Source organism: Mastomys coucha, unplaced genomic scaffold, assembly GCF_008632895.1.
Source record: "Mastomys coucha isolate ucsf_1 unplaced genomic scaffold, UCSF_Mcou_1 pScaffold23, whole genome shotgun sequence".
Lineage (NCBI taxonomy): Eukaryota > Metazoa > Chordata > Mammalia > Rodentia > Muridae > Mastomys > Mastomys coucha.
The window spans coordinates 104,823,078-104,836,277 of record NW_022196906.1 but is presented as its reverse complement, the minus strand read 5'-3'; the positions used below and the strand labels follow the sequence as shown (position 1 = coordinate 104,836,277).

General features: G+C 54.6%; 1 protein-coding gene across 9 annotated transcripts in view; it reads right to left on the bottom strand.

The window, feature by feature from the left end:
• Window positions 1–2,699: 2,699 nt before the first annotated feature.
• Window positions 2,700–13,200, bottom strand: part of Als2cl (ALS2 C-terminal like) — a 29,159-nt gene continuing 18,658 nt past the window's right edge. For all 9 annotated transcript variants that reach the window (XM_031344340.1, XM_031344336.1, XM_031344338.1 and 6 more), the window contains 15 exons: window positions 12,749–12,847; window positions 12,488–12,649; window positions 12,047–12,158; window positions 11,050–11,127; window positions 10,308–10,438; window positions 9,188–9,361; window positions 8,982–9,078; window positions 8,643–8,800; window positions 8,038–8,103; window positions 7,472–7,645; window positions 6,708–6,750; window positions 5,370–5,431; window positions 5,099–5,248; window positions 4,778–4,874; window positions 2,700–4,504 (listed from right to left, as the gene is read on the bottom strand). In XM_031344340.1, coding sequence (XP_031200200.1) covers window positions 4,424–4,504; window positions 4,778–4,874; window positions 5,099–5,248; window positions 5,370–5,431; window positions 6,708–6,750; window positions 7,472–7,645; window positions 8,038–8,103; window positions 8,643–8,800; window positions 8,982–9,078; window positions 9,188–9,361; window positions 10,308–10,438; window positions 11,050–11,127; window positions 12,047–12,158; window positions 12,488–12,649; window positions 12,749–12,847 — 1,684 coding nt within the window. In that variant the 3' untranslated portion in view covers window positions 2,700–4,423. The remainder of the gene's footprint in view (window positions 4,505–4,777; window positions 4,875–5,098; window positions 5,249–5,369; window positions 5,432–6,707; window positions 6,751–7,471; window positions 7,646–8,037; window positions 8,104–8,642; window positions 8,801–8,981; window positions 9,079–9,187; window positions 9,362–10,307; window positions 10,439–11,049; window positions 11,128–12,046; window positions 12,159–12,487; window positions 12,650–12,748; window positions 12,848–13,200) is intronic.

Below are 13,200 nucleotides of genomic sequence, written 5' to 3'. Positions count from 1 at the left end.
AAAAAAAAATCCACCATTCAAAGTCTCTGAGATTCAAGCAATCTCTTAATTATAATCCCCTATAAAATCAAAATAATAAAAAAAAACAGATCACATACTTCCAACATATAATGGCACAGGATATATGTTACAGTTCCAAAATGGAGGAAAGGCAGGACAATGAGGAAACCAGCTGGGCAAACTCCAAACTCTGCATCTCCATGTCTGATGTCAAAACGCTCTTAAATCTCCAACTTCTTTCAGCTTTGTTGACTGCAGCACACTTCTGCTCCCTGTTAGCAGCTCTCCTTGGCAGGTGTCCCACGGCTCTGCCATCTCGAATCTCTTAGAATCTTCAAGGCAATCCAGCCTTCCCCTTCATAGCTTCACACAATGGCTTCTCTGGGCTTCCGTGTGGGGATGCCCCGGCCACAGGCCTGGCCTAAGTGACCTCCCTTAGTCACAGAGGAGATTCCATGACCCCTTTCTTCTATCCTTGACTCAAAAGCCAGAACCACATGGCTGAAGAGTTCTGCTGCCTGCCAGGGCAGGAACATGGCCCCCTTGTTCAATTACTCCTTCGCCAACTTTCTGTTTTCAATGATTTCCTTCACTGCCTAAGCCTGGCTGCTCTGGAACTTGTTCTGTAGACCAGGTTGGCCTTGTGCACAGGGATCTGCATGCCTCTGTCTCCTTAGTGCTGGGATTAAAGGCATGTGCCACCAAGCCTTGACCTAAGCTTTTCTTTGATCTCTTCTCACTATAGATCTTTATAAGCATGGCTACTATGCCTCAAGATCTGCATCAAAGGACAAACATACACATACACATACACACACACACACACACCTCACACACATCTCACACACCTCACACACCTCACACACACCACACACACACCTCACACACACCACACACATATAATATCACACACACACACACCTCACACATACACACACACCTCATTCATACACACCTCACTCATACACACACACCACACACACAGTATTACACACACACTCACACATACCTCATACACAAACAGTATCACACACACACACACACACACACACACACACACCTCACACACACCTCACTCATACACACAAACACACACACATACACACACCACAACACATACACACCACACACACACATACACACCTTACACACATACCACACACATACTCACACACACATACCTCACTCACACACACACCATACACCTCACTCATACACATACATACCACACACACACATACTCACACACACATACCTCACTCACACACACACCATACACCTCACTCATACACATACATACCACACACACACATACACACCTCACACACACACACCTCACACACATACCACACGCACCATACACATACACCCCCCACATACACACACACCTCACACACACCTCACTCATACACACACACACACACACCTCACACACATCTCACTCACACACACCTCACACACACTCACACACACCTCACACACATCTCACTCACACACACACCACACACACACACACACACACACACACACACACACACACACATCATTGGTACAGTATCCCAGGATGAGATCTGGACAGCCCCTCAGGCTCCTTGCAAAACCCTTCCCTGAGGAGGCCTGGGCCTGATTCACAGGCAAGCTAAATTAAAAGGCCAACCAGGACTATAGAGGTGCAGACAGCAATGCTTGCCCTGGGAAGGATCATTCCCGACACAACACAGCATGTTCATTTCACTAAGGGACAGCCAGCACGAAATAGGATGGCAGTGTGGGCTGCTGGCACCTGTCACTGGAAGTTAGATGATCCAGGCCTAACCCACACAAAGACAAACGCTAGGGATGTGGATGGCAGAGGCCCATTCTGTTCATGACACACAGAGACACTACAGAAAAGGGGCCTTTGTCAATGTGTATCAGTGGAAGCATCAAGATGCATGCCCAGGTAAGGGGACCACGTAGCACCAGAACACACTGTCACTGTCACATGGCCATGTAAAATTCTGGGTGTTCAGGACTGGGTCAAAACCCAGCACATGAAGCCCAAATGTGCTCAGAGACCAGATTCACAGTTGAGTGACAAAGGGACACTAGATGTCCAGCCTAACTCTACCCATCCTGGCAAACAGACTTTACAGACCCTTCGACCTCTCTGGAGCGCCCCTGGGCATGGCATACAACGTGAACCCTTTATAGGAACGGCACAGTTCCCACTTACAGAGTGAAAGCAAGCTCCGTAGGCTCAACATGGCTGCTTCTGAACAGGGGTCTGGTCCTCTTGTAGCTAAGAATTCCACCAGTGGGCAGCTATCTGGGCTTTCATGAGCAGCACATGTTCCTAGTCACCCACAGGCAGGAGATGCCTTGAAGAGACAAAATGGGGTGGGGGTGGGGCTTCAAGATGGCTCAACAGTAAAGTACTTGTGTGAGCCTGAGGACCTGACTTCTAACCCCGGGACCCACTTAAAATAGCTGGGCTGTTTAAACAGAGAGATGCAAAGCTGCAACCTCAGATCTGGGGAGGCAGAAATACCCTTTGACTTGCTGGGGAGCCAGTCTGGGCAAATCAGTGAGCCCCAGGTTCAAGGACAGACTCCTTCAAAAAAGTAAGGTAGAGAATGATCGAGAACAACACCTGAGGTTAGCTATTGCCTTTGTTATGTGCAAACACACATATGCCAACACACACATGAACACATATGCACACACATAAAGATGAAACAGGTTTATTAAAAATCCTGAATAAATAAGTAGACTGCCCAGAAAAGTAGGGAGGGGAAAAAACATTATGAGGCAGGAGGGTTTGGAAAGAAAAGGCCTTGCAAAGGTGAAGGTGTTTGTGACTAGCTGCATCGCATCTCTCAGTCTTGCCTCCTGACTCCAGGCCTACGTTCTGTGAGGTGGAGTCACATCCAGCCTGATTCTTTTATTTCTTGGCTATACCCACAGGATCTAAGCAGTTAGGGTATTGACGGTAACAACCATGAACTCCTCAGACTGCCCTCTTGCATGGCTCATGTATCATAAACCGGGAGGTGTTCTAGGCTGGTTTCTACCCATAGACGAATCCATCCGGGAGAGGTCATCGCTGAGATGGCTCTGTTCTGGCTGTAGGTGAACCCATTCCCATTGGCCTCCCCTTGCAGATGGCTGACTGCCACTCGATTCCTTCCTGCATGCCCCTCACATACGGAATTTGCCTGAAGGGCCTGCCACAGCCCTGGCTGCCCCTGGAACCCACCAGGGGCATTATAGAAACCCCGAGGACTCCACAAAGACCGGAGGGAGGCCCGAGCTCAGCTAGTGTTGGGGGCAGGAGGGTGGGTGGCAGAGTTTTGTCACAGCTGAACTGTGTCCCAGGCACTTAGGGCTGTCTTTGAGAGGAGCTTCCATCAGTTTAACCCTTCCAAGGATCTTCCTAGGGACACCAGTTTCTGGTAGAACTGGAGGCCGAGTCCTATGTTCGTGATGAGATACTCAGTGGACCCAGCCAGAGAAAGCTTCTCTTTGCTCTCTCTGGGGTTTCGCAGTGCAGGAGAACCACCAGCTCTCTTCACGCAGGGCCCCACACTTTCTGAGAGGCTCTGAAGGTGCCCCTCCCTGAGGCTCCCAAGGGCCTCAGCCACGGCCTTGGGCATTACCTTTCTCAACAGATCCTTCTGCCCTTACCACATAGGCTGAATTGGTGGGCAGCATACCCGGAGCCAGGAACAGTGACCCAGAACTTGGCCTATTACCAGACTCACGCAAGTTCCTGAGCCAGAGATCTTCATCTGTCGGGGTGCTAGCAAGCCTTGGTTATCCCGGCTGTCTCTCCCACAGAGAGGTCAGAGAGTGTTTCAGGTATGTCTGCTGGCAAGCCAGGCCAGGTGAATGACTGCTGGTGTTTATATCCCAGGCCTCTGCAGAGGGTGGGGCAGCTCAGCGTGGACCTGAGGGTTTCCTGCCTCAGGTCCTACTGAGAGGCCAGCTCAAGACTGAGTCCCAGCTGAAGAGGAGGGAAAAGTAAATGAGATGAACTCTGACGTGAGAATTTCCAGTTCAGTCCAAAGAACTGAACAAAGCCAGATCTTGAGAAGGGCTGGCATGAACTGGACTGGAAGAATGATGGAGACCATCATGCAGCACGCGGCCCCAAGACTGATGGCTGCAGAGGTAAGGGCTGAGGCCAAGTGCAGCCAGGGCTCCTCACCCGAGATGGTGCTAATTCTGAGGAAAGGGTTATCAGAGCCCAGCCCAGAGGCCAAAGGAGAGCCATGAACTCTGGGGTCACACTGCAGCAGTTGGTGTGTCCCTATAGGAAGCAAAACACCGTTTCCTTGGAGAACCATCTCTACAGCCTGCCTCCATCAAGGCAGTGGGGAGCATGTGGGTAGTGCTTGCTTCACAAAAGTCCACGGTAGGCATTTGGTCCAGAGTGGCCGCGTCACCAGAGTTCTCTAGCATCCCACTGGCCGGGCAGATGGTGCAGCCTCATATCTTCCTTCTGGATGTGCTCATAACAGGACTGGGGAGAGAGAGACAAGGATGGGCTGGCCTGTAGATCAGCTCCCAACAGCATACACGGTTGTGGGCTCTGAAAGCCACTGTGTCACCACCCTGTGTACACACGGCCCCCAGTTAGGAACAGCTGTCAGCTACGTCCTGCAGGCAAACAAGCCTTTTCTCCGCACACCGCTTGGAGCTGCAGCCCGGAGGGCAATGAGGCTCACCTGCCCTGTGACAAGCGGACCAGCCCTGTGAGGACCCTTCCCATAGGCTCATGGCCCTGGTCCCTCACCTCTAAAGCTGTGAGCAGGAAGTCATGGAGGCCACCTGTGTGGACGGGATCCATCATGTCACGGATCAGGTGGATCTCAGCTCCCAGATGCTGAATTCTAGAGAAAATACCATGGCAACCAAGGAGAGAAGAAGCAGGAGGTCATGGACCAGCACCCCACAGCTGGGGGAGCAGCCCCAGCCTAGAGAGCTAGACAGCTCTGAAATGGCCCCGCCTGTGTCCTAGGCTCCCAGGAGACCGGCCCCTTACTGGGCTTCGACTCCCCCTCTGTCCTGTGTTTGGTGTAGACAGCGTAGGGAGGGGTCCCCAGTCCCAACTCACCGAGCTCGGGACACCACGTAGATAAGCAGCGGCAACAGGTCATCCATGGGCAGTTTGTATTCGCGGCCCAGCACCCGTGACACCGTGGCCTCAATCTCGCCATAGGTCTTCTCAAGCACTTCCAGCTTTTCCCTCGGGTGCACGGTGGTGCTGCAAGTGGGGTGCAACTCCTGGTCAGCGCCTCAGGGCTCAGTCTTGAGAGGAGGAAGAGAAGGGACAGCACCCCCACCCTGTGCCCTTTCCATGCGCTCCCATTAGGGCAGACACTCACATGATCTTCTGCAGACACTCAGTGGCCGACAGGAAACACTTGTCCCGGACCAGAGAATATCTCTGGAAAGGTGAGGAGCAAACAGGGATCCAGCTCTGGTCCTCAGGGTCCCCTGCCACCCACACCTGTGCCATCACTGTCTTAATTACATCTCTGCCCCGGGGGCTAACCCAGGGCAATCCCACAGCTCCACTGTGGGCTGCATGGAGGAACTAAGCTCCAAGGGGTTGAGAGGAGAACCAAGACAGACAGATCATTTGATGACACTCAATGCCAAAGCTCATTATCAATGGTCTCCAGACCCAAGGGCTTGTTGAAACCCAGGTTCCTGAGTTGACTTCTTGCTTTTTCGAGACAGGGTTTCTCTGCATAGCCCTGGCTGTCCTGGAACTCACTCTGTAGATCAGGCCGGCCTCGAACTCAGAAATCCGCCTGCCTCTGCCTCACAAATGCTGGGATTAAAGGCGTGCACCACCACCACCTGGCATAAGACTTCTTGCTTTGCTTTCTGACTCTAAGGTTATGGACTTATACTGTGGATGAACGGTCAGGGTTAGGGTTCATCGGCTCAGTGGCAGAATTTTTGCCTAGCATTGCAAAAGCGGTGGGGGCCAAGAATCTGTCTCCCTTGGAGGATCCAGATGCTCTTGAAACAGTGCGGGGGTGGGGGTGGGGTGCTCAAGCGCCCTTGACCATGGCTGTCTCGTGCGGCTCTTTTTACACAGGAGAAAACTGACACTCTGAGCTCAGGTACCCAACCCACTGCCACAGCCAGGAGAAGAGCAGAGCCTGCGGTGGAGCCTGGTCACGTGGGAGTAACTCGAGACAGGAAGGAAGCCTAGGGTCTCTCTTCCTGCTCTGGCCTCTCCCAGGTAGTAGCGACTCAGAAGCTCCAGGACCACAGGCCCCTCCTCCTCCCAGGACCACAGGCCCCTCCTCCTCCCAGGACCACAGGCCCCTCCTCCTCCCAGGACCACAGGCCCCTCCTCCTCCCAGGACCACAGGCCCCTCCTCCTCCCAGGACCATAGGCCCCTCCTCCTCCCAGGACCACAGGCCCCTCCTCCTCCCAGGACCACAGGCCCCTCCTCCTTCTAGGACCACAGGCCCTTCCTCCTCCCAGGACCACAGGCCCCTCCTCCTTCTAGGACCACAGGCCCCTCCTCCTTCTAGGACCCAGGCCCCTCCTCCTTCTAGGACCACAGGCCCCTCCTTCTAGGATCACAGGCCCCTCCTCCTTCTAGGACCACAGGCCCTTCCTCTTTCTAGGAACACAGTCCCTTCCTCTTTCTAGGAACCCAGGCCCCTCCTCCCAGGCAAGCGGAACACAGCCCTCTCACCTGATTGCTTGTCAGCTTGAGGTCCTTGAGGGGCCACAAATGCCTGAAATTGGGGACATGAGGTGGGATGCTTTGCTAGTCTGAGCTCAGAGGACCTGTTTCTGTGTCCCCCAGGAAGGGCTAAGCATAAGCAAGGGCAAGAGAATGGAGTCACACTGGAGGAAGAGATCTTCCGCTGCTGGGTGACAAAGGAACACTAGGCTCTGGAGGAAAATCCTGAGATCCCAGCAGGGACAACCAAGCACTTGTGACATGCTCGAGTCAGAGGGGCACTGAGGAAAACGGGTGTATTAGAGGCAGTGGGGGTGGGGGAGGGCGGAGGCACTAGATGACAGCAGACACCTGTCTGACCTGCTCCCAGAGCAGCCCTCAGTTTCCCCTTCAAGACCCCTCCTCCCCCACTCTCAGCCCAAGTCCAGTGGTGGATCTGGAGGCAGGCCCAGTCAATGCTGGCCAGCACTCAGGGTAGGGCACCGAGCACTGTGGGAACTAAGGGATAGGAAAGGCTAGCTCTCTCTGGGGGACAGCGTAAGAGCTGAGCCACAAGGCTATAAATCTGGAGGGGCTGGTGCGGAGCTCTGGCAAAGTCGGAGGGGAAAACAAAGGTGCTTTCCTTGGCGGGATGTTTGAGCACCCAGACCCAGCTACATCCCCAGGGCTCTGAGGCATTTGTACAAATGAGCACGCTTCGCGGCTGGGGTTGGGTAGAAAGGTCCTCTCCCCCAGAGCCCTTGGCCGAGCTGCCAGGGACAAGCTGAGCTTACTTCTGCACATCCAGGAACTCCAGCAGCTTGGTGTCAGGGAACAGGCTGAGGTTGGCGATGCCCCGGCTGTACAGCCCATCCTCTCTCTCATGGAGAAGCAGGTACAGTGTGAAGAGCTCTGAGTAGAAGCTGGGCAGGATGAGGGGCAAGAGCAACCCGTGTACCTGCAGGTTCCTGAGAGGCCAGAAGGGGTGGGAGACGCTGCTGTCAGGGCTGCCGCCGCACCAGCAGAACTGGAGTCTGTCCCGTGGACGGCTAACTCCTGATCTGTGTGACTTGGGCTCATGTCCTCCACACCTCCATCTCAAGGTGCACAGGAAATGAGAAGGCCTCTGACAACTGCTTCCCCTCTGCGCAGCTCAAACATGTTAGAACAAAGATGTACCTAGTGCCTAGTGGCCTTGCTCCTGGGTGGCTCTCAGGACCCAGGTCATATGCCACTGTGTTGTATAAATGGTCGAGGCACCACGCTTGGTGGATAGCAAACGTGCCCAGTGCTTTCCTAAGAAGCATTGCCACCCAGAGGGAGGCCCCAGGTACAAAGGAAGGCCTTGCCAGGTAGGTACCTTGTCTCCATGCTCTCCTCCTCCAGGGTCTGGCCCTGGCGCCGTAAGGCAACCTTCAGCAGGCCCCTGCAAGCCGACGAGAGGGATGTGATGTGGCTGCTGCCCACAGAAACAGGACTCCACCCTCCCAGCCTCTAAAAGTGAGGGCACGTGGTCCCATCTCCTAGAACTGGCTGGCTAGATCTGCAGTGAGTGCTTGCAGAGTCTAGCCTCTCCTGCCGCTGGGGGTCCAAAGCTGGCACTATGGTGAGTGTTGGGCGGTCCTGGCACTCTGGTGGTAGCTGAAGCTCCTATCTGTAATGTTCATGGGACCTAAGTACTACAGGATGGGTGGAGCTTGAGATTCAGAGTCACACTCAGCCTACAGCAAAGGTAGGACTTCTATAGGGTCAGGGGTGTGCCAGGGACCAGACAGGGATTGGCCCCTGGCCAGGAGCTATCGGAGGCCCTTGCTGTCACCTCTTATACCTCTGCCCATCATTGATACACTGAGCAACCTCTGAACCTGTATTAAACCAGACTTGAGTTAGAGGCATCCAAGCCTTGGACAGGGCAATCCTGGGCCAGTCTCTAGGCCGTGGTCATCAACCTGTGCACAGGCTCACCTGTACGCAGCCCAAAGCTCATGGGCATGTTGCTTCACCTCCTCCTGGGCCATCTCCTGCAGGTGTTTGTTGGCCCCAATGCCTGAATACGTGGCCTGGAAGGTCAGCATCAGGGTGCCGAGCAACTTCCCCAGAGGGTGTCGGGAATTGCTCAGAGCCTGGACCCATGAGAGACAACAGGGATGTTTAGAACCAGAGTCTGGAGCACAAGAAGCCCAGACCAACCTCCCGGACAGGTACACCGAGGCCCTCTGAGAACCGGGAGCTCCAATGGCCTGTCCCCGCCAGTTAGCACCATGCTGTGAGATGCAGGAGGCCTCCCCAAGCCTGGGCCCTCACCTTCCTGAGGTACTGCTGCAGGGCCTTGGGCTTGCGGTGCTGCAGCAGCTCCTTCAGGGTATCTTCCATGCTGCCCACACAGTCCTCGGGGTGGCTCCTGGAGCACCATGCACAGTGTCCCTCACCCACCCCTGAGTCAGTACCCATTCCCAGGAGCTTCCCTAACCCTCTCTGACCTTTAGGGGCATCTAGAGGGCCAGGCTCACCTCTCACAACACAGGTACTCCTGGGACTTGCGTAGCTCCCTGGAGCTCTGCACATGGAAGCCCAGGAGGGCTTCCTGCAGCTCCCCAGGACAGCCTAAACGCACGAAGTCCCGAAAGGGGCTGTAGACTCCCTGCCAGCGGCTCTCCACAGGGAAGGCGCCCTGTCCCAGCTGTCTGTGATTGGGAACAGTGAGAGATGTGGAAGATGGAGCCGGAGCCCGCAAACCCTCGGTGCAGCACTAAGAGGGTCGGTGGGACCAGCCTGGCCCTGGGAATGAAGCAGGATGGAGAATGCAGACAGCTGATCTCCAAGGCAAGCAGAGAAGAAGAGAAGGCAGAGAGACGGGCATTGTGTTCTGAGATAGAGAGGAGACGGGTACATAGTTCTACAAAGGGCCTGGAGCACTGGAGGCCAAATCCAGATGGTAGGTCTTGGATCAAGATGGACCAGTGCCTGCAAGTCCAGGATTTCCTGTCCTGCCCTCTCCCATAGCCTCCCTGCCGGTGGATCCTGCCTTGCCAAGAGGCTGCGTGAGACCCGACTGTACGCCTCACAAGGAAAACCCTATCCTGCTGTCACCTCACACGTTTCCCACACCTGCACCCCACCAGGCTGAGGCAGACCTCTCCAGGACCACTCGAAATGCTACCGGGGACCGTTTTCCGTAATCCCCGCTTCGACACAGCCAGAGTCTCAACAAGAGTTAGTCACCTGAACTGAGTTTTCTAAAGGGGTGTTCTGTTCCCATAGGAACATAATCTGTCCCACAAACTGCTGCTTGAAATGAGGTGATTTTTACCGTTTGGTTTCTTCTACTTCTTGGCTACCAGGGAGCTTAGAGCCAGACCAAGGGGCACTGTAACTCTATCTATAACTACGTCTATCTCTTTAAGATCAACTCACAATCTTTCTAGGACAAAGAAAAGAAACCCTAAAACTAGGGTTAAAGTGAGACTCGCAATCTTATTTTCCTTCCAGTGTATGTCTAGTAGCCTGTCCACCTAGCCCAAGGCTTGAACAGCCTCTGGCTGGAACGCTGGTAATAAGGCCTCCGCTGAGCCCCGAGGCCAGGGGAAGAGAGAGACACAGCACACACTACCAATTAGGTTGGGCTCTCACCTCTTGCGTGTACTGCTTGGGTCGGGTGGGAGGGCAGCTGTGTCCAGCACTCCCTGTGTGTACAGTCCGTTATCTGTCCCACTGCTGAAAGAACCATCCAAGGTGAAGCCATTGGGGAAGGTGATCTTGCCCTGAGGACAGAGAAGGAGAGAAGAACTGTCTGAGCGCCCAGCCAGGCAAGTGTGTCAGTGCTGGGAACATTCCACCTGTCCATTCAAGGTGCTAGAATATTCTAGAAGTCTCACCCGCCTCTGCTTTGAGGCTAGGTGGCTTGGTCCAGGGATCCAGAGCGGGCAATTCTTTGCTGTGGAGAGTTGCTAAATTCATAGCACCCTTGAGCATTCATAAGGCACCAGATCTGCCTGCCTTCTGCATCCAAAATTATCCTCAGATTTCCAAAGCCCCAACATGAACACAACTACCTTTTGCTCTGTCAACTCCAGCAGGGACACAGAAAGAATGGTGACCCTGGGGAGAGCTGTCCAAGACTCGGGTGGGGACGGCTCTACCCGAGCACAGCACAGACACAACCAGACTGTGCCTCTGGGCAGGAGGCAAATCCTCCAGTCCCTTGTCACCTTGCTCTGTCAAGTCAGTACTGCACACCGCATGGCAAGGAGATGGAGTCCCTTGGACAACATGGAGGTGGGAGGGGCATCCTCCAGCTGCCCATCCTCTACCGTCAGCCTTGGCTTTGAACCCTGGACTTATGGGGCGGGGTGAGAAGTGGACGCCTGCTCACCTTCCCTAGGAGCGTCAGGTCCCTGGTGAAAGTTCCTTCATACAGAGAGTCATCCTCGCATAGCAGGATGCCTGGGCCCTGGAAAGGAGGGAAGAGAACAGAGGAGAGGGAGATGAGATTGGACAGAAAACCAGGGTGCGTGGACACTGACCCATGGGGCTAAGAACCCCCAAGCCCTGGCTCCGCTCACCCTTGAAGAGTTATATCCTGTGGATCCCACCCCTGGTCTTCCCTCAGACTTGGCCCGGACTCCTCAGCAGCCTCTTCAGGAAGCCCCTGAATACTCAGGAAGTGCTGGGTTTCCTTCCAGCTGTCCCTGTTCCCCTGGGTCCTCAGGGTCAAACAAGTTCCCTTACAACCTACCTATGGCAGGAAGCTCACTGACAGGTTCCTGTGTGTCCTTGACTCTGTGCTGTGGGCCTATCCTTGCCTTTCCTTCCCCTTTGCTTTCAGGTCTCCTTTGGTTCTTTCCAGAACAAAGTGGAGTCTAAATAAACAAGCTGTAAAACCAGGTACAGCTGTTGCCCAGAGCCCTACCACACACATCAAGCCCCTGTCTAGTAGAGAGGCAGGAGGCCACAGGGAGAAGCCCAGGCTGGCAGGGGAAGTTGGGTTTAATCTCAGCCTCAGCCGGATGTAACTGTGATGTTGGGTAGGTTCTCTGATGTGTGCCATCAATAAACGAGTGTCATTCCTACGCTAAGTACAATGGCATCAATAGCAGGAGTCACTCGAGGACTCCAGACGATGGTGACAGTTCAGCCAGGGCCAGTGAGGGGGTCCATGAAGGTCACTGGCTGTTCTATGGCACATTTGGCTCTTGCTAGCTTGTGTGTGTCCAATAAGCATCATTGACTTGAGTTGCAATGGAGGCTAGAAGAAACCCGGATCATGCCAAAGCCAGAGTAGATGGTAGCAGAGCTAGACATCCTTTGTCACCCACCCAGCTTGGCTTTAATTCCCCTACAGAGTTCCCAAGGCAGGGGCTACCACTCACGGCCATCTTGTCCCCTTGGAATGTGCCCTGATAGCAGACGCCTGCCTGGGTGACCACGACCCCGGGGCCATGACGCTGGTCAGCCTGCCACATGCCAATGTAGCGCTCGCCCCTAAGGGAAAAGAGAGTGTGAAAGAGGAGGCTCAGAATGGTTCCCTTGTGCCTTCTGGAAGCTCTGCTGGCGGGGGATATGAGGGAGACAGATGGCACTAGAAAATGAAACCCAAGAGAACAGAAGATGGCAGAGAAGGGAGTCATCCTTGGGGGAAGATATGCTGGGTGGAGCCCCCTAGAGGTAACAGAAAGCATCGACGGAGGGAGGTGCCACGGAGACAGGTGTCCACACAGAAAAGACAAAAAAGCTGAAGGGGTGCACAGGGGACAGAGAGGGACTGTGGCTTGAGCCAGCTGGACCTCTGGTTTCTCTCTACCAGCACTCACCTGTCCCTGTCCTCCTCAATGCCGTAGCCACTCCTCTGGCCTCTCTCCCAGTGGCCCGTGTACCTGAAGGGCTGGGAGGCCTGCCGGGCACTGTCGAGGATGCCAAACCCGTGCCGCAGACCGGCCTGAAAATAGCCCTTGTACACCTCATCAGTGCCATACCTAGAGAGAGATGCACTAACGGCTGGTCCCATCTCAAGGAGCTCAGTCCGGAGGACACGCCTCCCCTCACCTTGCCCCTGCAGGCCAAAGGTCACTTACTCACAGATGCCGTACTCACACATCCTGCCTTCCCGCCAGTGGCACTTGTAACAGTCAAACTTGTCCTCAGAGGCCTGGGGCACCAGGCAGATGCCAAAGCTGTCCGTGTGGTTGGGTGGGGTTGTGAGTGAGTATCCAGATCACTTGCCTGACCAGATGCCCCTGCCATGTCCCTCCATGCTACCCAGCCGTCCTTGTCTTCAAGGAGTCCCCCAGCAGATCTCAGAGGCCCCTGTTTCCCTTACAAAAGGTCCTTGGGACGCCCCTCCCCCACCCCAGGAAGGAAGGCTGAGACCCATGGTCCTATTCCCTCCAGGTTCCGCCAGGTTCCCCTTCGGCATCTATGTGGTGAGAGGGGCTGGGCCATCGGACCACCCCTGTGGGAGGCTTGGGGATTTGGGGTAGCCACTGGGTAACAACTTCTCTGGCTACCTCACATGCCAGCACCTGCC